The 20,507-nt window shown below is 39.9% G+C and overlaps 1 protein-coding gene across 3 annotated transcripts in view; it reads right to left on the bottom strand.

The window, feature by feature from the left end:
- Positions 1-20,507, bottom strand: part of GRIK4 (glutamate ionotropic receptor kainate type subunit 4) — a 670,650-nt gene that overhangs the window by 251,788 nt on the left and 398,355 nt on the right. For all 3 annotated transcript variants that reach the window (XM_031960162.1, XM_031960161.1, XM_031960163.1), the window contains 2 exons: positions 6,834-6,931; positions 520-685 (listed from right to left, as the gene is read on the bottom strand). In XM_031960162.1, coding sequence (XP_031816022.1) covers positions 520-685; positions 6,834-6,931 — 264 coding nt within the window. The remainder of the gene's footprint in view (positions 1-519; positions 686-6,833; positions 6,932-20,507) is intronic.

The raw sequence follows: 20,507 nt of genomic DNA, 5'->3' as shown, positions 1-20,507 counted from the left end.
TTGTGTCACAAATTGTCTGAGAGTCAGAGAAAATGCATTTCCAAAACCTGCATTAAAAAAAATACTTTATCAGGAATTGACCTCAGACCTCATTCCATCAGCAAAACCCACTCTCCAGGGAAAGATGCTCTTCAAACCATCAACTACAAATGCATCCAATTTCTCTCTCTCTTTTTGTATCTTCCTAACAATGAAGCAGGAATTGAGTTTGCAGATGCAAAGAGTCTTAGCTGTTCGTTTGCTTTTCTATGACCTAAAACATGTGTTCTTCTCATACACGTGTAGTTGGCTTTGGAGTGAGATACACACACATGCACACATGTAAACATGCACACAGACATAGACAGCACACATACACACACAGCCTTTTGGTTATATGTCCTGTTTATCAGGCTTAACTTTCCAAATCAGTCACCCTCCTCTCTCCATCCTCCTGTCTTGGGGATACTCAAAAGAGGGTGCAGAAGCATTCAGGCTGTATTGACTGAAGATGGTAACTCCAAATCTCAGGAAACTTACATTCTGCTTTGGCGCAGATGAGGCAGGCTGTGGTGCAGTTGAAAAACCTCAGGATTCCAGCGACTGCCACGCTGATGTCCGTGTTGCTGGGATGGAGGTTCAGGGTGGTGAATCTCTGGGACTGCAACTTCACAAATTCCTCAGGGGCCACTTTGAAATGGGGCACCTGGGATGGAGGGGAGAACATGAGTGGGACAAGGAAGAGGAGGGATCAGAATGAAAAGGGAGAAGGGGAGAGAGAGAGAGAGAGATCTGTGAGATAAAGCAGAAGATGTATTTCTTCAATTAAGAAGTAGATTCTCCTTTGCTCCATGGTGGAGGGGGAGAAGAAGACAAGGGGAACCTAAGAGGAAAGACTGACAGATAACAAAGAGCTGGAGAGAGGGATGGGGAGAGAGACAGACAGACAGAGACAGGGAGAAACAGAGACACAAAGAGATGAGAGACAGCGAGAAAGAGAGAGACAGGGACAGAGACACACAGAGGGACACACATAGAGACAGAAACAAAGAGAGATAGACACAGAACGAGAAAAGCAGGAAGACAGAAACAGACAGAAAGAGACACAGAGATGTAGAGAGGCAGAGCAGAGAAACAAAGAGCAGTTGGAGAGACAGAGAGGGATGGAGTCATACACAGAAACAGATAAAGGAGGGGGGAAGATGAAGAAGATTGGGTCAAATTTTTGGAGCTTCTAAGATGAATAGAGACCAGACAAGAAGCACCTCGAGACCTGTACACATAGACAGCAAGGGTAGAAGCTGATGCTGGGAACCTGGGGCAAAGAGAATAGATTCTTTCTTATCTACAGAAGAATTCACAGTAAGGCAGGGAAACTAATAGCTCTTGAAGGAAGAATCCTAAGAATATTTCATTTGTAGTTAATCATTTAGAACAGATGTGTGTGAGAGAAAGAAAAAGAGAAGGAGAAAGAGGAAGAAAAGAGAGATCAAATCAAAATCTATAGAGCCATGGCTGGGGAGGAAGGCACTGTGGTCACCATGGAGAGATGGCTTAGAGAGAAATTCTCCTCCCCTAGTGTACCTCACCCCCGCTGTACCCCTGCTCCCATGTGATTCAACTGGTTAGGTAGCCAACTTCAAATTTCTATGGATGTTGAGGGGAACATTCAAGGTGTCTCTGGGTAATAATACACTGGAGAGAAGAGGTGCTGTGGACTGAGAAATTATTTGCAAGCTCCCCAATAGAGCCAGGTAAATAAATATCTGCTTTGGCTTCATTAGAACAATGTCAGGTCCCCTTTGCATCTAATCCTGACATTTCCGGGAGCCATCACTCTCTACCTCCCTTTCCTTTCCTCTCACGGGAAGATGCATTTAACAGGCTGTGATGGCTGCTTTATTGGAGGCTTAAGCTATTTGGTAGGTAATAGGAAAGTGAAAGAGTTATAAGCTGCTATCTGACTTGATTTCATTTTGGTGCCCTCAGTCCTGGTGCCTGGAGCAATGTGGACTCCAGCTAGCTCACTAGAGGCTCTCCTGCCTAACTCTGACAGAGTATCTTCTTGCACCCTAGGAGTCTGGGGAAGGGAAGGTTTGTGGTTTTCCACTGAAGTGAGGGAGGGGTTTTCTGGTCCTAAAAGGGATTAACAATTAGGTCACAGATAAAAAAGAAACAATTATTTTCATTTTGGTTCTCAAGGTGGCGTAAAGGAGGCTGGCAGCTTATGGAAAAGTGCTACAAAAGCTGTGACAGAGTATGAGAGGAGAGATAGGGATATTTCTAGATGTTATTTGGTAGGTACCCCTCTCTTTTCTTCTTCCTATCCCCTTCACTGTTTTTAACCAGGTGAGAGAGATAATGGTTGGCTAGATGATTACTTGTCATGGAGGACAGGACAGAAAGAAAATTCCTGGTAATGGTTGGACTGGATAATCTTTAATATTCTTTCCAACTCTGAAAATCTGTGGTTCTTATTACAATGAATAATAGCAAGGGTATTTTTGAGAAGAAGTAATAATAATCAAATAAGAATAAAAGACCCCAAGCCTGGGGGAGAGAGACAGAAACAGATCCACACAGAGACAGAGACAGAGAGATAGAGAGACAGAAAGAGAGAGAAGAGAGAAAAGAGAGAGAGAAAAAGAGCAAGAGAGAGGAGAGAGAGAAAAACAGAGAGAGAAGAGAAAAGAGAGAAGAAAGAAGAGAGAGAGAGAAGAGAGAAAAAAAAGAGAGAGAGAGAGATAAAAAAGAGGAAGTAGAAGGGAATATATGTGATGGAGGTTATAATGACGCCATACTTGAATCTGTTTTAATACCCTTTTTTGTTGTAATCTCCTCTACCTGCAGCTTCCAAGTTTGGTTTTTTTTTTAAATCACTACCTAGCAAGCACCCCCACCCTTAATTTAGGCCTTGTAGGAATTATTCAATTTATTATATTCTAGGGACAATTCAGGATCTAAGTGATCACAACAGTGAAATTGGCTGTAGGCAATATTCATTTTATCTCCCCAAGTTCTGGATTCCATAATAGATTAGGGGAAGATCATCTAGGGTGCCATAAGGGGTGACCAAGGCTGTGTGTTATGGTGCCATGTGTGCATCTCCCTAGGGTTACATAATAGATATGCATGTTGAAAATGAGCCTGATGGGATTGTGAAAAGACCCAGCCTGCCCTTATTGGATTGGGGAAGAAAGGATTGGACACTGTCTGAGTCCTGTGATTTTCTATGTATGACAAAGATCAATCAGCAATTGATTTGAAAGTGAAAATCGCATTCCAGCCAGGTCTACTGTGGGAGGAAGCAGGAGGGGGAAGAGAGGGCATTGAAGTAGAAAAGGGTCCAGCAAGGGCTGCAGAGATATTATCAGCCTTTAAAGAAATGAAGCTTCAGTAAGAGCTCTATTTCTTTCCCCCAGAGCTGAGAGAGATCAGCATACGGCAATTCAGCCTTATAAAATATTTAAAGAAATGCATAATCTGGTCTGAGGAAGAAGGTTGATATTGAAGGAATGTGGCCAAACAAAGAATCAGTAATGATCATGGAGCAATGCTACTGATACTATAAGGAACTGTTAGGCCAAGGGAAGATAGAAGTGAAGTCCCTCCCTCAGGCCTCTCCATGCCAACATGGGTTAAAGGAAGAGCTGGCAGGGACAAACTGCCTGCCAAGTGGAATGCCAGCCAGCAATGGGAGTGGGGAATATGAGTGGCAATGAAATGACGGTCCAAGAACCCAGAGAAAAGGAGAGAGCAGGGGGTAGAGGAGAGAGGAATTATAAAAAGAGAGGGGAATGATAAAAAGGAGAAAGAGAGAGAAGGGAAGAAAAACCTCTCTTTTGGCACTCTCATTTGGACAAGACCACTGTCATTTTTGGACTAACAAGACTGTTGTAGATTTGAGCTGACATTTTCCTTGAAGCAAAAAAAATTTAAGCAAGAAATCAGGAAGAATTTTCTAATGGTCAAACTTGTTTAGATACTACATCTGAAAGATTGTGGCAGAAAAAAAAATTCCTTTGTTGAAGATATATTTGTAGCTTCAAGGGTCCTTCTTCCTGTCCAAAGGCAAGTGAAGGAGAAAGAAAAAATATGTATAGTACTGCATGCATAAGGGGTCAGAAATCCTTATTTTATACCCTACCTATTCAACCTCTGTGACAGTAGTTAAATCACTTAACCTCATTGAGCCTCAGTTTCCTCTTTTGGAAAATTAAGGGATTAGACTAGCTGATCCCTATGACTCCTTCCAGTTCTAAATCCACAATCCTGTGAGCCACCATGAGAATACTATTTTAAATTTTTGAAGAAATTCACTCATATCAGAGAGATCTTTGGAAAGCTAAGGAGACTCAAAGAGGCTTATATAACTGGTTCTTCTTGGGGAGGGTCCTTGATGCTGTCAGGCTGAGAGAGGCTAATGGACCTATGGTAAGAAATCCTAATAATATGCTCATTTGCAGTTAATAAATCAGAATGTGGACAGAAGAAGTGCTACATTCCAGGGAACAGGGGGAATAAATATTCAGCTGAGGCACCAAGTGCTGATGGCCTCCCACTGTCTTTAAAGGAGCAGGAAGACCTGCAGGGGTTCTAGGGGGAGCTGAAATGGGAGTGAGGAGGTAATGAAGCATGTCGTGGGGAGGGCTAGGGCCAGAGGATCATCTAGGACTCTTTGCCCAATGGCCTGACCTCCTTTGTATGTTCCCGAGCTGCTCTGGGAAGAATATTCTACCCTGTTTCAAAAAACTCATTCTCTTTCTTAGGGCCATATAGAAAAAGGGAAAAGACCTACTGAGGATAAAGACTTATACAGAGAGTCTGAAAAATAAAGAGATGGTCCTTTCTTCACCAAGGATCCCAAAGCTTGGCAGTTCCTGATCTTTCTTTTAAACAAATATTCTTTGGTCTTCCATTTTTCATCACCTACATTTTCCATTATATCCTTCTCCAACCTCACCCAGAAAGCCATCCATTATAAGAGTAAGTTCCTTCCTCCTCCATTATAATTATAATGAATGAAAAAATATTTTTTAAAAAAGAAAAATTCAAGCAAAACTAACTTATTGAAAAATTTGATGTTATTTGCAGGATTGTCACCCACAGTCTCCCACCTCTTCTGAGGAAGAGGGAAGGGGAACATTGGAGAGGAAGAAAGAGAAAGGGGCTTTTCTTGTTTCTTCTTTAGTTCCAAACCTTTTAATCACGGACTATCAGGACTTCAGAGATAGATCCTCATTACCCAATTCAGACTAGAGCAAGTGTCCTCTAAAACACCCCAGATAGGTCTTCAGCCAGCCCCTGCTTGAAGATTGCCCAGCATCAGGAATGCATTGAATCTCAAAAGCAGTCCCTTCCACCTATGGAGAGCTTTTAATTGTGCGGGAGAGTTTCCCCTCGCATCAAGCTCAAATCTGCCTCTGTTTCTGTCTTCTGGGGCCAAACACAGTAAGTTTAATTCTTCTTCCTTTTGACAAATATTCAAAAGTAGGAATCTTATCTTTGCTAAATCTGTTCTAAAGATCTTTCATTCTTTTCCCCAGTCCCTAGATGGACTAATCTTAATCCTCCTACTATTTATGGTTACCCTATTCTGGATGTGTTATAGCATATGAAAGTCCTTCCCAGAATGCACTGCCCAGACCTGAACCCATTGCTCCAGATGTGGCTTGACCAGAGCAGAGGGACTATAGATCTTTCTTGCTAAACACTGCCCTTTTATTAATGTAGCTCCAAATTGTATCAGCTATTTTGGTTACCATGACATACCCTTGACTCATCTGGAGCTTGTAGTCTGCTAAAAGCCTCAGGTCTTTTCCACCAATTTAGTATCCTTTGACCCTTCTATAAACAATCCCCTTCAAAATAGAAGGGATCTGAAGAACAGAAAGAGACATATAGCCTGTTAATCTAAGATGCTATCATTCCGCTTAATTCAACACAAGGCAGTCCTTCCAAGTGCCCATTTGAATTGACTGATTGATTGATGGCAGAAGGGCTGGGAGACAGTCCAGCAGTGGACAAGATAAAAGGTTGAAAAATGGAACCCTTGAAGAAGCAAAATTGTTTTACCTAGATGGAAGGGTGAAAGGTGATTGACTGTAGAATGGGTTATTGGCCAGAGAGTGGTATGAGAGAACTACCCTTCTTTCCCTGCTAGTAAAAACTTGTTTTTGTTAGTGTATGGGTAAAGTGTTTTTCTATTGTAAACTTGGAATCAAATGAAAGAAAAATCTTTCCTCTGGGCAAGGATACAAAGAAGGGATGAGACATCAACCTCATGAGAGACAGCTATGGTAATATGTGCCTGCTTTCATTTTCCATGACAGGGTTAATGCAGTCGGGGTTTATAGGGGTAAAAACTCCCAAAAGGGAGAGTCCTGGTTTTTCAGCCTCTGTGATACTAAGGACAGCTATAATCACTGATAGTTTCTTGCCAGGGATTTTTATCTCTCACAAAAATAAATAAATGGTTTGGGTCCATCCCTCTCCAAGGATAGAAGTAGAATAAATGAAGCTAAAGCAGGAGGAATTCAAGTTAGACTTGAGGAATGACTTCTTGGCTTGGCAAGTCACTCACAGAGAAAAAGGAGATTTCTCATTCTGGACATCTTTCACAGCTCCCCATTTTGCAGGGAAGTAGTATATGTTCCTACTTAGAGGTACATGGATAGAATCCAGAAAGAGTGTCTGAGGGCCCTTCTAGCCAGAAACATTTATGATTCTATAACCACTTCCTTCCTAAACACTTCAGAGATTTCTATTTTAAGACATGCTTATCTCTAACAGTTGGACACATCGCTCATCATCTATCCTATTCCCTCTTCCATCTCCCCAGACCCAGCACTTACCTCCTTCTCCCCACAGATGTTGCTGATGATGGAGCTGGAGGCAGGGCTAGAAGAAGGTCCCAAGACAGCTACTACCCCCTTTGGGAGTATCTGGCACACTGTACCGGGCAGCCCGAAGGAGTTCCAGAACAGGAAAGGAAACATATGTTACCCAGCAGTCTGGCTAAATACCTAGCCCCTCCACCCAGCAACTGGGACCCCAAGTCATAGAAGGTCAAAATTAAAAAGGATACCAGAGACCATCTAGTGACAGCTCCTTTAATTTACCCATGGGGAAACTGAGGTTCAGATTTAACCAAGTGACTTGCCAAAGATCATAAGCTTAATAAATAGCAGAGCAAAGCCAGGCCCTCTGATTCCAAATCCAGTGACCTTACCCTTCACCCTGCTCAGTCCAGTCCACATCAATGTCTCTCCTTTCCCCTTTTCCCTCATCTTATTCCCAGCCTTCCAAGAAGACACCACTTTAGAGAAGAGCTACTCTATTCCAGGAAAGGTTTATTAAAGTTTATGGAAGATATTAAATGAGGAAATGACCCAGGTTATGGCAACATATTGCCACAGACATAGAGGCATAAATTATCTGTACTGTAATAGGACAGAGGGTTAATAGCAGGGGGGCACATATAGCTCCTGGTTGGTTTAATTCTAGTAACACTCCCAGAATGTGAAACTGGAAATGTGTGTGCCCCCTGTGACCTATCAGTCACCTGAAGGAAATACTCCCTTTTTCCCACATACCACCCTCTCAGCCCCACCTTCAGAGTTCCTAGGGAGAGGCAGTGAGGATATAAAAGTATGTCTATGGTAAGAGAACAGAGACTTTGGGGTTAGATTTAAAGAGAAAGGAGAGACAAAGAAAAGGCAAGAAATGGTGGCAAAAAGTAGACAGAAGCATGTACAAGCAGAGAGACAAAGGAAAAAACAGGTGACCATGCAGGTAGAGAGTGAGAGAACAGAGACAGAGCCAACAGGACAGGTAAGTGCAGACAGAAAGGCAGAGAATAAAGGTAAAAAATGAGACAGAGATGGGATAGACAGATTCAGTCACAAGCAGACAGACTGAAAAAAGGAAAGTGACATAATCAAGGCAAAGGAAAGAACTAGACTTAGAGACAAAGAAGCAACTCCAAAGACTAACCGTGAGAGAGACAACAGGAGAGAGAGAGATATTTAGTCTGAGACTAAGGGGAGGAGAAACTTGGGGAGAACTTAAAAGTGGGAGAATAAAAGGAAGACAGAGAAATGAAAAAAGATCACAGAGAACAAGATAGACATAGGAAAAAAAAAGGAAAGGAGTGTATTTGTCCCTTATCTTTTACTTTTTCTCTCCATTTCTTTTTTGTTTGTGGGTCTGTCCATCTATAAACAAACAAGCAAGCTAAAGCCAAGGGCAACCCTGTTCAGAACTAAGATGAATGACATATGATTATTCAGCATCCTAATTTACAAGTTTTACTCTAGGCAATTCTATCATTTTTACTACATTTATCAGATAAAGGCACTTTCCGAGTTTAGGAAAGTAAGATCCAGAGCAAGGGTGTATTTGTGGAAAAAAAATTACATGATACACCTTTTAAGCTTAATCTTCATTTTTAATTATTTTCTCCATCAATTTCTTAAGTCTAGGCCAGAGATGTCAGACAAGGGCCTCATGGGCTTTGAGCAACATTCCCAAGTGTAGCAAGAGCTAGATTAAAATTTAATTGGAAAATATTTAACAAAATAAAAATACACTAAAACACAAATAGTATTAGATTTTTATGTCAATATATGACCTGCCTTTGGGTTTGACACTGTTGGTCTCTAGGCAATCAACAAGACAAAAAGTCAAGCCCTGATTTGTAATCATTTGATGATTTCTGAGGTATAAATGCTCACACTGAAAATTTAATGATATGTTCTCCAGAATCAGTTAAACCTTCATCACAAGCCCAGGGCTTTCTGCTCCAAAGTCTTAATCATCGAACCATATAGTCACAAACCAGCTTAGGTGCCCTCAGAAGAAATGGATCTCTCAGAAATCCCTAGGTACTAGGGAAGACCTTTGTGAATTCATGGAGGGAGATAATGCTAAAGAATAGCTAGTGATCTCGTTTGGTTAGAAGGTATGTCACCCATACAAATCCCAAGGAAGTCATTGACAAAAAGGAAGGCTCTGCATATTCCAAAATATTCATAGTAGCCCCTTTTGTGGTAACTAAGAATTGAAATCAAAGTAGATGCCTATTGATTGCATAAAAACTAAACAAATTAAGGCACACAAGTGTGATGTTATTCTGCTGTAAGAACAATAAACATTAAATATGCAGAAAGGCATAGAAAGACCTTTATGAACTGATAGAGTGAAAATAAGCAGAGCTACGGAAACAACATATACAAAACTTATGAATATAAACCAATATATACACAAAGCAATCAAAGGTAAATGTTATGAAATTATAAAAAAAACAAACTTTGCCAGAGAGAGAGAGAGAGAGGAAGAAGAAGAAAGAAGAAGAAAGAAGAAGAAGAAGAAAGAAGAAGAAAGAAGAAAGAAGAAGAAAGAAGAAGAAAGAAGAAGAAGAAGAAGAAGAAGAAGAAGAAGAAGGAGAAGAAGGAGAAGAAGGAGAAGAAGGAGAAGGAGGAGAAGAAGGAGAAGGAGGAGGAGAAGGAGGAGGAGGAGGAGGAGGAGGAGGAGGAGGAGGAGGAGGAGGAGGAGGAAGAGGAGAAACTTCCTATCTACCTCTGCAAAGGTGGAGGCTCCACAGGTATAGAACATTGAATATAAAGTCAATGGTTTTTGTTTTAGGGTTATTGTTTCTGTTTTGATGTGGTGATTGGTTTTGCTGATTTTTTTTAAACTTCTTATAAGGGAGGGACTAAAGAAGGGATAGGGGAATTTTAGGTGATGTGAAACTATATGTCAGTAAAAAATATATTTTAAAAAAGAATATTATCTGAAGGTTTTAAGGGGTTTCCAAGGATTTTATATTAATTCCCTACTCTTGAAGATTTCTTTGGCATAGAGAGAAGCTGCATTTATCAAGACTAGCCACAATTTTCTAATTACTTAAACTCTTTTGGTGACTGATTGCTGGGGCTAAGAACCCCACATGTATCTCTTTGGAAGTCCAAAAAGTCTGTTTTTTCTGTAAGGGTGGCAGAGGAAAATGTGGATAGTGAGGGTAAAAACAGGGAAAGGTTGATCTATGAGGCAGCTGAGAAGAAAAGTGAACATGAATGACATTGTCAGGATAACAAAATTCCCCCAATTATCACAAGGGAATAGTGTGGAGTGGGGAATTACTAGGGCATCTAAAGGGATGAATGATTGTGAAAACATTTATTAAGCACTTATTTAATAATAAGTGCCAAGTAAGGTGTGAGGAGATAGTATGTTTGGAGAGGAGTTTTAGTTCATCCAGGATCCTTGCTCCTTGTAGCATCCATCTACTGTAACTTTGATGGGGTTGGGATGTAATGTGAATGGTAGCAACTTTGGGACAGTGGAAGAAGGGAGGAAAAAGGAGAGGATCAGGCTGTAAAGTATAAGCCCCTCTTGATTTATTCCTTTCCTGAGCCTTAGCAGGAGCCTTCCCCAGACAAACCAGCCCACCTCCTTGTTCTCAGGAGAGTCCTGGGGCTATGAATGTATACTGTCACACATGGGTATTTTGTTATTTGGTTTTATTTAACTCTTTTTTCCCTTTATTACTGGGCAGAATTCAATGACAGGGGAATATATGGGTGAAAGACATATTTATAAAAAGGAAAATATTTCTATCTATGTCATATCTCTGTGTGAGTGTGTATGCAGAAAGATAAAAAAATCATAAAACTAAGAATCAGGAAATCTGAGTTCTAATCCTGGATCTTCCACCAAATGTGGCCTTGTCAAGGTACTTAACTCTGAGCCTCATTCAGCTTCCATTTGTATTAAAGATAAAGGCAGACTAGCTGATCTTTTGGTTTCTTCTAGCTCTCATATTCTGTAGCTGTATAAAGACCTAGAGGAGAAGGGAAGACCTTTAGGTATGTGTGGATTAACAACAGGCCCCATTATGAGAACTAATCTCTGACCAAAAAAATAATTTAGTAGAAAGAACTAGAGGTTGGAAGGAAATAATTAAACTCCTGCCTGGCTACGTGACCTTTGTAAAAGTCACTCAGCTTGTATGGGGTTCCAATTTCCTCATCCAATGATTTGGAGTAAACAATCCCTGTCCAATCTTTCTCTCAATGATATTGTGAGAATTTATTAAAAGATTGCTTCAAAAGAAGGGCCAAAGGTTCGTAAGAAGTGTGTGGCTGATGAGAAGACAGGCCCCGCCACAGATGTAGGTCCTGAGAAGTGCTTTCCATGTCCTGAACACTCCAACACTCTCCATTACTGCTCTGAGTTTGGAAGCCAATCACTTTTCCACTGTAGGATGCTCAATGCCTCAAGGTTCCAAAGCCAGAGTTAATTTTCAATTGTCAAAGATGGTGGAGAAAAGGCAGTGACTCACCTGAGCTCTTCCCCAAACACCTCTGAACATCTTTAAATAATGCCATAAAACAATTCCTGGAGTGACAGAGCTCACAAAAGGACAGGCTGAAATAATTTCCCAATCAAAGACAACTCAAGTCAGCAGAAAGGTGAAGAAACAGGCCTGGGAAGCCACTGAATCTGCAGTGGCCGTAGCTGTTTCTGGAACCCGTAGCCCACAGACAGAAAGAATAAGTGGTCAGAAGGCGATTATAAGGGTTTCTTCACTGGCCCTGGAGGCAGGACTCTGTTGCTTTACCCATACTTGGATCCAGGTCACATTTCTGGGTGGCAGTCCCAGGGCAAGGAAGATACTAGCACACCAGAGCTTGCAGCCACAGTGGAATAGAGACCTTCCTTCAGGGGAAAAATGGAAAGTCAGTGAAATAAAGTACTTTTAAGAATTCTTGATGAAAAGACCAGAGCTGAATAGAAAATTTGATTTTCAAATATAAGACTTGAAACTGGCATTAAAAAGTAGATAGTAAAGAGAAATCATAAGGGACTTAATAACGTTAAACTGTTTGTGTTCCTACATGGGAACTCGTGTAACTCATAAGAACTTTCTTATTATTAGGGCAGTTAGAAGGAATATATATAGAGGTCAAAGGTATGAGGGGATGATATGGAAAAATGAAATTAAGGTAGGAAAGAGGAATGGCCCAGGAGAAAGAGAAAAGGGTCAAACCATCTCACATAAAAGGAACAAGAAAAAGTTTTTATTGTGGAGGGACTATAGAGAAAGTAAGATGGAGTGAGTGAACTTTTATCAAAATTAGCTCAAATAGAGAATAATACATACATTATTACGCTACAGGAAAATAGGAGGGAAAGGGAATGAGAAAAGTGAGTAGGGTGATAGAAGAGAGGGCAAATTGGGGGAAGTGGTAGATAGAAGCAAACTACTTTTGAGGAGGGACAGGGTAAAAGGAGAGAGAGAACAGAATAAACATAAGTGGAAATAGGATGGAGGGAAGTACTATGAAAAAATTAGAAGCAAGATTCTCTGATAAAGATCTCATTTCTCAAACCCAGAGAACTGAAACAAATTTATAAAAATAAGAGCCATTCACCAATTGATAAATGATCAAAAGATACTAAGTTTTCAGATGAAGTAATCAAAGCTATCTATAGTCATATGGAAAAATGCTTTAGGGGCAGCTAGGTGGCACAGTGGATAGAGCACCAGTCCTGAAGTCAGGAGGACCTGAATTCAAATCTGGTCTCAGACCCTTTACACTTCCTAGCTGTGTGACTCTGGACAAGTCACTTAACCCCAATTGCCTCAGGGGGAAAAAGCTTTAAATAACTACTGATTCAGAGAAATGGAAATTAAAACAATTCTGAGGTATTGCCTTATACCTAATTAGACTGATTAAAAGGACAGAAAAGAAAAATCACAAATATCGGAGCTGATGTAGGAAAAATGAGGCATTAGTGCTTTGTTGGTGGAATTGTGACCTCATTCAACCATTCTGTAGAGAAATTTGAAACTATAAAATCTTTTTATCTAGCAATTACACAACTAGATTGATATCCAAAAGGAGTTAAAAAACAAAAATGAAAAGGATCTACATGTACAAAAATATTTATAGCAGCTCTTTTTAGAGACAAAGAATTAGATATTGAAAGGACATCAATTGGGGAATGGCTGAATAAATTGTGGTATGTGATTGTGATGGAATATTTTTGTGCCATAAGAAATGATGAGCAGGATGATCTCAGAAAAACCTGGAAAGTCTTACAGAAGCTGATGCAAAGTGACAAGTACTGTGTACAAAGTAAGAGCAATATAATCAAATGTGAATGACTTAGCTATTTTCAGCAATACAATGATTCAAGACAACTCTGAAGGAATTATGGTGTTATCCATTTCCAGAGAAAGTACTGATGATGTCTGAATACATATTGAAGCATACTTTTTTACTTTATTTATTTTTATTGAATTTTTCTTTTTAGTTGCTATTTTTTTCCAATGTGACTATATGGAAATGTGTTTTGTATGACTACCCATGGATAACTTATCTTAAATTGCTGTCTTTTCAGTGAACGGGAGTGGTAGAGGAAGGAAGGGAGAGAATTCAGAATTTAAAGTTTTAAAAACAAATGTTAAAATTGTTTTATATTGAGGGAAAACAAAAAGTGACAATACTAAGAACAAACAAAAATTCTCAATTGTCTGTTAAGACACTTAATGAATTAATTCTGATGATGCTATAGCTGCTTTCCCATGATGTCCAAAGTCTGGGTTTTCTAAAGTTTCCAGACTCCCTCTCCCCTCCCCATTAGGCAAACTTCTTATTATCAAGTGTCTTTACTTCTTAAAACATAAAATCTTTAAAAACTGGCTCCTTAATTTCTTTTTCCTTTCCATCTTGTTCCTCCCACTTCCTTTTCTCTAGCTCTTGGCTTCCACTCCCCTGAGAAGTCCCAGTACTAAAGCTTTAAAGGAAGGGTAATTTGAAGGAGAAAAACTCAGAGCTTTTATCAGTGTATATTATAGTTTGAATTGGGAAATCTGATCTAAGTTTCTGAAAGTTGTTTCATAGAGTAGGAAGGAATTAAGTTTGAAAATATTAACTAGAGTGTATATAGAGGTCATCCCCAAAGTCTCAGTGCTGTTTTAAGTTAATTTCTGTGCATTTGGGTGTTTCTTCATGCTGAAGTCAGAAGATTATTTTAGGTGTCATCTGGATTGTTATATATGCCTCTGTTCTTCCTCCATTAGCATCCTGAGAATTACATTTCCACACCTCCCAATCCAGGATAAATCCCAAATTCCTTAACCTAGCATTCAAGATTCTCTGTTTACAATTGGGTGCCAACCTACATCTCCAGTCTGATCTGCTACTATGCCTCTGTTCCAGCTTCCAATTTAAGCAAGTCAATCTATTCCCCGCTCTGGACTCTCTCTCATATTATAACACCTATCTAGAATGTCGTTCCCTTTTTGTTTTGTCTAAATGCTGTCTTTATAATCCAAATCAAGTTGGATCATGGAGTCTTCCCTTAATACTCCTTGCCCCCTATCTGATTCCCTAATAACCCCTATCCTTCACCACACTATTTCCCTCATAACTCCTATAGCATCCATTGCACACTTAATATTATACTTTAATTTTCATGCATGCATTATAACTTTTTTCCTCACTGATATTATAAACTCAAGTTAGATGCTTCCTTGGACTCTCACATGAAGCCTAGAACAGCGCTGAACCCTGTTCAAGCTGGTATAGTGGTAGGAACACTAAATTTGAAAGTAGAAGTCCTGTATTTGAATCCTGCCTGTTCCATTTAACAAGATATTCCCATCATTTATATTATTGTTCAATCATTTTTCAATCAAATCTGACACCCTATGAGCCTATTTGATATTTTCTTGGCAATGATACTGGAGTAGTTTGCCATTTTTCCCCTCCAGATTGTATTACAGATGAGGGAACTGAGGGAACTGGGTTAAGTGACTTGACCAGGATCATATAGTTAAGAAATGTCTGAGGCCAGATTTTAATCTGACTTTAGACTCAGAACTCTATTCACTGCACCACCTAGCTGCCCATCAGACACTTTGGAGCAAGTTTTAGAATCTAATTTTCCTCATCTGTAAAGTGGAAATAGTAACACTTGTGCTACCTACCTCACTGGATGTCAGGAGGACCAAACTGAATCATGTAGATAAAGCAATTTGTAAATCTAAATGGTACCTGGGGGTAAAATGAATAGAGACCTAGGCCTAAAATAGGAATACCTAAGTTAAAAATCCACCCTCAGATACTTCCTAGATGTGAGGCCCTCAGTAAATAACTTAACCTCCATTGGCTTTAGTGTCTTTGATTCAAAAATGGGTATAATAATAGAATCTACCTGGAGGAGTTGTTGCAAAGATCAAATTACAAGAAGTACTTAACACAGTGTCTTGTATCATATTCCCTCTTTCCTTCCATCTATGTATGAAGGGAAGGGAAAAAGAAATAAGCATTTATATAGAGCCACTAGGTACTAGGCACTGTGATAAATGCTTTGTAAATATTATCTCACTTGTAACTGTTAGTTTATTGTTGTTATTGCTATTATTTATTAAAGCTTTATTGAAGGAATGATTTATGATGTGTAGTTATTTTAATATTTTTCTTCACTTCAGCCCAATATTTGAGAGTGAAAACCGAGCTTCTGCTTGGGCTTCTTTCATCTTGGGGAATCTCATAGAGGGAAAACATGGGGGCCCCTGACTTAATACTGATCTTAGATTCCTAGATCATAGATCTCAAGCGTTTTCAGTCACGTTCAATTCTCCATGATCTTATTTGGTGTTTTCTTGGCAAAAAATATTGCAATGGTTTGACATTTTTTCCTTCAGATCACTTTATAGATGAGGAAACTGAGGCAAACAGAGGTAAAATGAGTTGCACAGAGCTAGTAAATATCTGAGATCAGATCTGAACTCAGATTGTATTATCTCTATTTCATAGGTAAGGAAACTAAGGCAAACAGAGATTAAATGAGTTGCACAGAGCTAGTAAATATCTGAGATCTGAATCTAGATCTCCCTGACTTGAAGCCCAGCATTCTATAGACTACCAGAAATTACACAAGGAATAAATAGGGAGGCATATACCAAAAAGCCAAGTCTTTAGGCTTCAAGTCCAAGGTGTTTTTCATTATGCCACATTGTCTCTATAGCATGTAGATTTAGTCCTGGCAGGGACCGTTGAGGTCTTATTTTAGAGACTTGCCTAACATACAGCAAAGGAGGCAGAAATCAAACCCAGACCTTCCACATGGGTGACCTCGGCCTAATTTAATTTTTCTAGATCTTTCATTTTTCTCATCTATAACATAAAGAGATGGGACAAGATGACCTCAGAGGCTCCTTCCAACTTTTAATGATTCTATGATTCCAGGTCCCCCATTTGTCTACTAAACTAAGGCTTCTTAAACTTTTTTCTACTCCCGACCCCTTTTTTTCCTGAGGAATTTATACATGAACCTAGGTATATAGACATATAAAATAGGTATACAGATCAGACATTTACTGATGATAAATAATTTCAAAACCCTCATATCCAGTTATGGGACCCCATGTGAGATTGCAACCCACAGTTGCTGGGTACTATACACCCCATTGCCTCTCTGGTAGCCTGAGATTTTGACAGCTCTTCCACAGTGGGGAAGGCCTTAAGACAAATCTGTCTTGATTTCATGCAGATCCAAGTAACCCAGTTAGCTAGTTTCATGCATATCTTCCTCAGTGTGTGCACAAACTACAGGGTTCTGATTGTGGTGGGTCATTAAAGTATCATCAAAGAAAACCGATGTGGGCTACTGCTGCTGTCCCTGACCTCACAGAGAAAAAGACAAGCATCCCTGATTGAGCTCTGGGGGAAAATAACATCTCCCACTGCCTCTGGCAGAAACTGCAACAAGGTAAAACTTCAGGGTGTCTGGGAATTTAGGAGGGGGCAACTCCAAGTTGGAGTCAGGAAAGAGACTAAGAGTTATGGGAAAAGGGAAGAGCAATTTCTTTTAGTTTACTGAGAAAGAAGGGTTGAGATGGAGATAAGATAAGGGTGGGAGGGCCCAGAGAGCTAATGGGTCTTGTCCATCACTATTATTAGTGATCTAAGATCTAGCATTTCAAAAATCAAATACAGGAAGTCTGAAGTAGTAATAGGAAAGTGGTAATGATAATGGAAAGGCAGGAGAGATGAGAGGAAAGCAACAGATTTCAATGAGTGAACAAATCCACTCTGAAAATCATGTTTTTGCCTAAGGGATAATGAAAGCATGTTTTTTTCACCTGACAAAAGATATGACCAGAGTGTTCCTTTTGATAACCCTTGTGAAATGACAGCACTGTAATGGAGTGGGAGCTGGACTAGGAGACAAGGGATGCCATGGGTTCAAATCTCACGTCTGCCATTGTCATGTGATCCTCAGCAAGCCATTTAATTTTTTTGAGCCTCATCATGAAAAACATGAATAATAAGATCTCTAGGATTTACCTTACAGGGCAGTTGTGAAGAGCAAACAAGATAATATATAAGGAAAGTAATTTTGCAAATCTTAAAGTGCTAAGTAAATTTCAGCTTTCAGTATATGATTAAGTTTTCAAAGATAGAACCCATCTAGATTTCCTGGGGTAGGAGGTGGTGCAAATAATATTTAAGGTTTAAAATGTAAAGATATAAAACCACTACCCTCATTTCAGTCGTATCTGGTTAATAGTGGCAAATATTATTATTCCCATTTTATAGAAAAGGAAACTGAATCTTAGTTTACGAGACATGCCCACACTCACATAACTAATGTCAGACCTAGACTGGAGCCTAGTCCCTTTCATCTATGTCAACTGCTCTTGGAATAGACGATGTCTTTGTGCCTCTGAAGTGGCTGTTTCCCATGCTTGGAAAGCACAACTTCCTCACTTCTGCCCCTTAAGAATTCCTTGCTTCTTTCAAGATTCAGCTCAAATGCCACCTTCTGTAGGTCTTTTCCACTCTCAATATCTTAGAATTTTCCTCCTCCAAGGTTACCTTCCATATATTCTGTACCTATCTTGTATGTACCCAATTATTTACACATAGTCTCTCCCAACAGAACATAAGATCTTTGAAGGTCTACTTTCGCCTTTCTTTGCATTCCCCACATTAAGCACAGGGCTTAATATATAGGAAGTATTTAAGAAAAGCTTATTGACTAACTGGGGAAACTGAGGCATAGGTGTTCATTAGGGCTGGCTGGTTCTTTCTGAAGAGATTGTCTAAACACAAGGAGAATCCCTTTCCTCTAGGTGAATTTCCTGGCTCCACAGGAGCAGATATGAGGTTTGAACAGGTTGTTCGGGGTCTCAGAATTCCCTGTACTTCTCAGAGGTCATCATACGTATCCCTGGCCCAGTGGCCACACACCTTCAGAAAAAAAGCAAACCCGAGCACCGGCAAAGTTGGGAACTTTCCTCTCTTTGCCCTCCCAGTCTTCTTCCCTGTCAATTTCATTAACTCTCAGATGGGACAAAAGGGAAGGGAAATCTTTGCTACCCAAGGCTACTGCAGGAGGGTTACTGGCTTCTTGAGAAAAGCAAGACAGCTGGAAGGGACTATAAGGCTCCCACAAACAACCATGTCCATCCCTTCATCAGACATCTGGGTTTTAAAGAGAAAAACATCAGCAGAGGAACACTCTGGGAGAGTGGGGTAGGAAAAAGAACAAAAACAAAGAGAAAGGGAAGGGAGAGAAAGTCCAACAATATAACAATAAGAGTCTGTATATATAGTACCTTAAAGTTTGCAAAACACTTTGCATGTTGCCACATTTGATCCTCACATCAATCCAGTGAGTTTAAGTGCTATTCTTTTATCTATTTTACAGCTGAAGAAACTAAGCCAGAGAAAGATGACTTTCATAGGATCACAAAGCTGACTGAGGCTGGGTCAGAACTTGAAGCACTCTATTGGTGACACAGAAAATAGGGCATTGAAGTTGGAATGAGGAAGATGTGGGTTGGAATTCTGCCTCAGACACTAACTAGCTGTGTGCCATTGAGAAAGTCACCTAACTTCTCTCTTCCTCCAAATATTTGTTGGCAAAACCAGGAGGTTGGACTCAAGGACTTCCCAGATCCCTCTGAAGAAAGGGGGACAAAAGGAGAGAAGGGAAGGTAGAAAAGGAAGGCGGGAGAGAGCTCTCTGGAACAGTGTAAGCATGTGGGGGTGTGGAAATGTTTAGGTTTAAAATGTTAAGATATAAAACCACTACCCTCATTTCAGTTGTATGTGGTTAATAGTGGCATTACAACAAAAGAGAAGCCAGGGAGCTGTTCTCCTCATTTCTCCTCCCTCATCTTCTTCTTCACTCACCCATCACCATCTCAAGTACAGTTTCCACAAATCCAGACCATGAGAAGAATGCAGATCTGGTCCGGTGAACCCAGTCCCTTGCTCTCCACTACTGGACTCTACGCCGGCAGGTCCCTCTTTGTGGAGGAGGGGGATTGTGGGGCATGGGAATGGTGAGGGAGGGGAAGGGCCTACTGAAAAATGTAGGCTGGTACATTTTAAAAACTACCTGCTTTAAACCCAGGAGACCCAACTCCGGCGTGGAATGAAAGGCCATTAGGATAAAAAGATGTTGGCTTCTTTCTTCCCGACAAGCACTAATGATGTAGCAAGTCCTCATTGAAATGTAAGAGCTTAATCAAGGGGCCAGAAGCATTTTCCTTACTTGGGAGCACTTTGCCAACCTGAAAAGGGGGCTTTAAAAAGATGCCCACGAGCTTTACAATGTGGGATAAAGATATTAGTTCCTTTTATTCTCTCGATTCATCTGGCTTAATATTTTAGATGTATTGACTTTACAAAGTGCAGGAGCTGGATCCACCATATGTGCAGCCCAGACTGCTCTAGGGAAAGGAAATTTACATCTGCTAATGACCACCAACCATGATGGGTGAATTTGTTTGCTCAGCCCAGCACAGAGGAGCTAAGAAGTGATGGGAAGAGGGGGAGAAAAGATGATTTCAGAACATGGGCTACCCAAGTGGGGAGAAAACTTGATTTTTATCTTAAATCTTTAATACCCCACCCACCCAATATCAAAACAATCCTCCAAACCAGACTAATATTTCTGATCTCATTTGGAATATGCTCATTTATGTTGATTTGTTTTGGGGAGAGTAACCTAAGGGTATACAGTGCCTGGTAAATAATAATAATTATGTTACTTATAAAATTTAGTAAAATTTCTAAAAATAAAACATTACAATAAATAATAATAATAAATGATTACTAATTGATTGTTTGATACCAAGGAAAGCCATGCAATGAAGTGGAGAGAGTTCTGGATCTAGTCAGAGGCCTGAGCTTTAAGCCCCAAATCTAACACTTACTACCTGTGTGACCTTAGGTAAAAATCTTTACCTCTTTGGTTATTAGTTTTTCCATCTTTAAATGAAGGATTTGGATTAAGCTAAAGGCATTAAACTCAAACAGAAACAATATACAGGCTGCATATTGACTTAGAAAATGACTAATGAACATTATCTATATTGTATTTTCACTTATTTTGTTAAACATTTCCCAATTACATTTTAATAGGTTTTACCAGAGACCAAGCAGCTAAAGGCTTTGGATTGGGTAAGGCCCTTTATAGCTTTAAAGATAGGATTC

The sequence above is a fragment of the Sarcophilus harrisii genome, chromosome 3, assembly GCF_902635505.1.
Source record: "Sarcophilus harrisii chromosome 3, mSarHar1.11, whole genome shotgun sequence".
Classification (NCBI taxonomy): Eukaryota; Metazoa; Chordata; class Mammalia; order Dasyuromorphia; family Dasyuridae; genus Sarcophilus; species Sarcophilus harrisii.
Note: the sequence above shows the minus strand (reverse complement) of the source record. Positions and strands in the feature narration are given on the sequence as shown.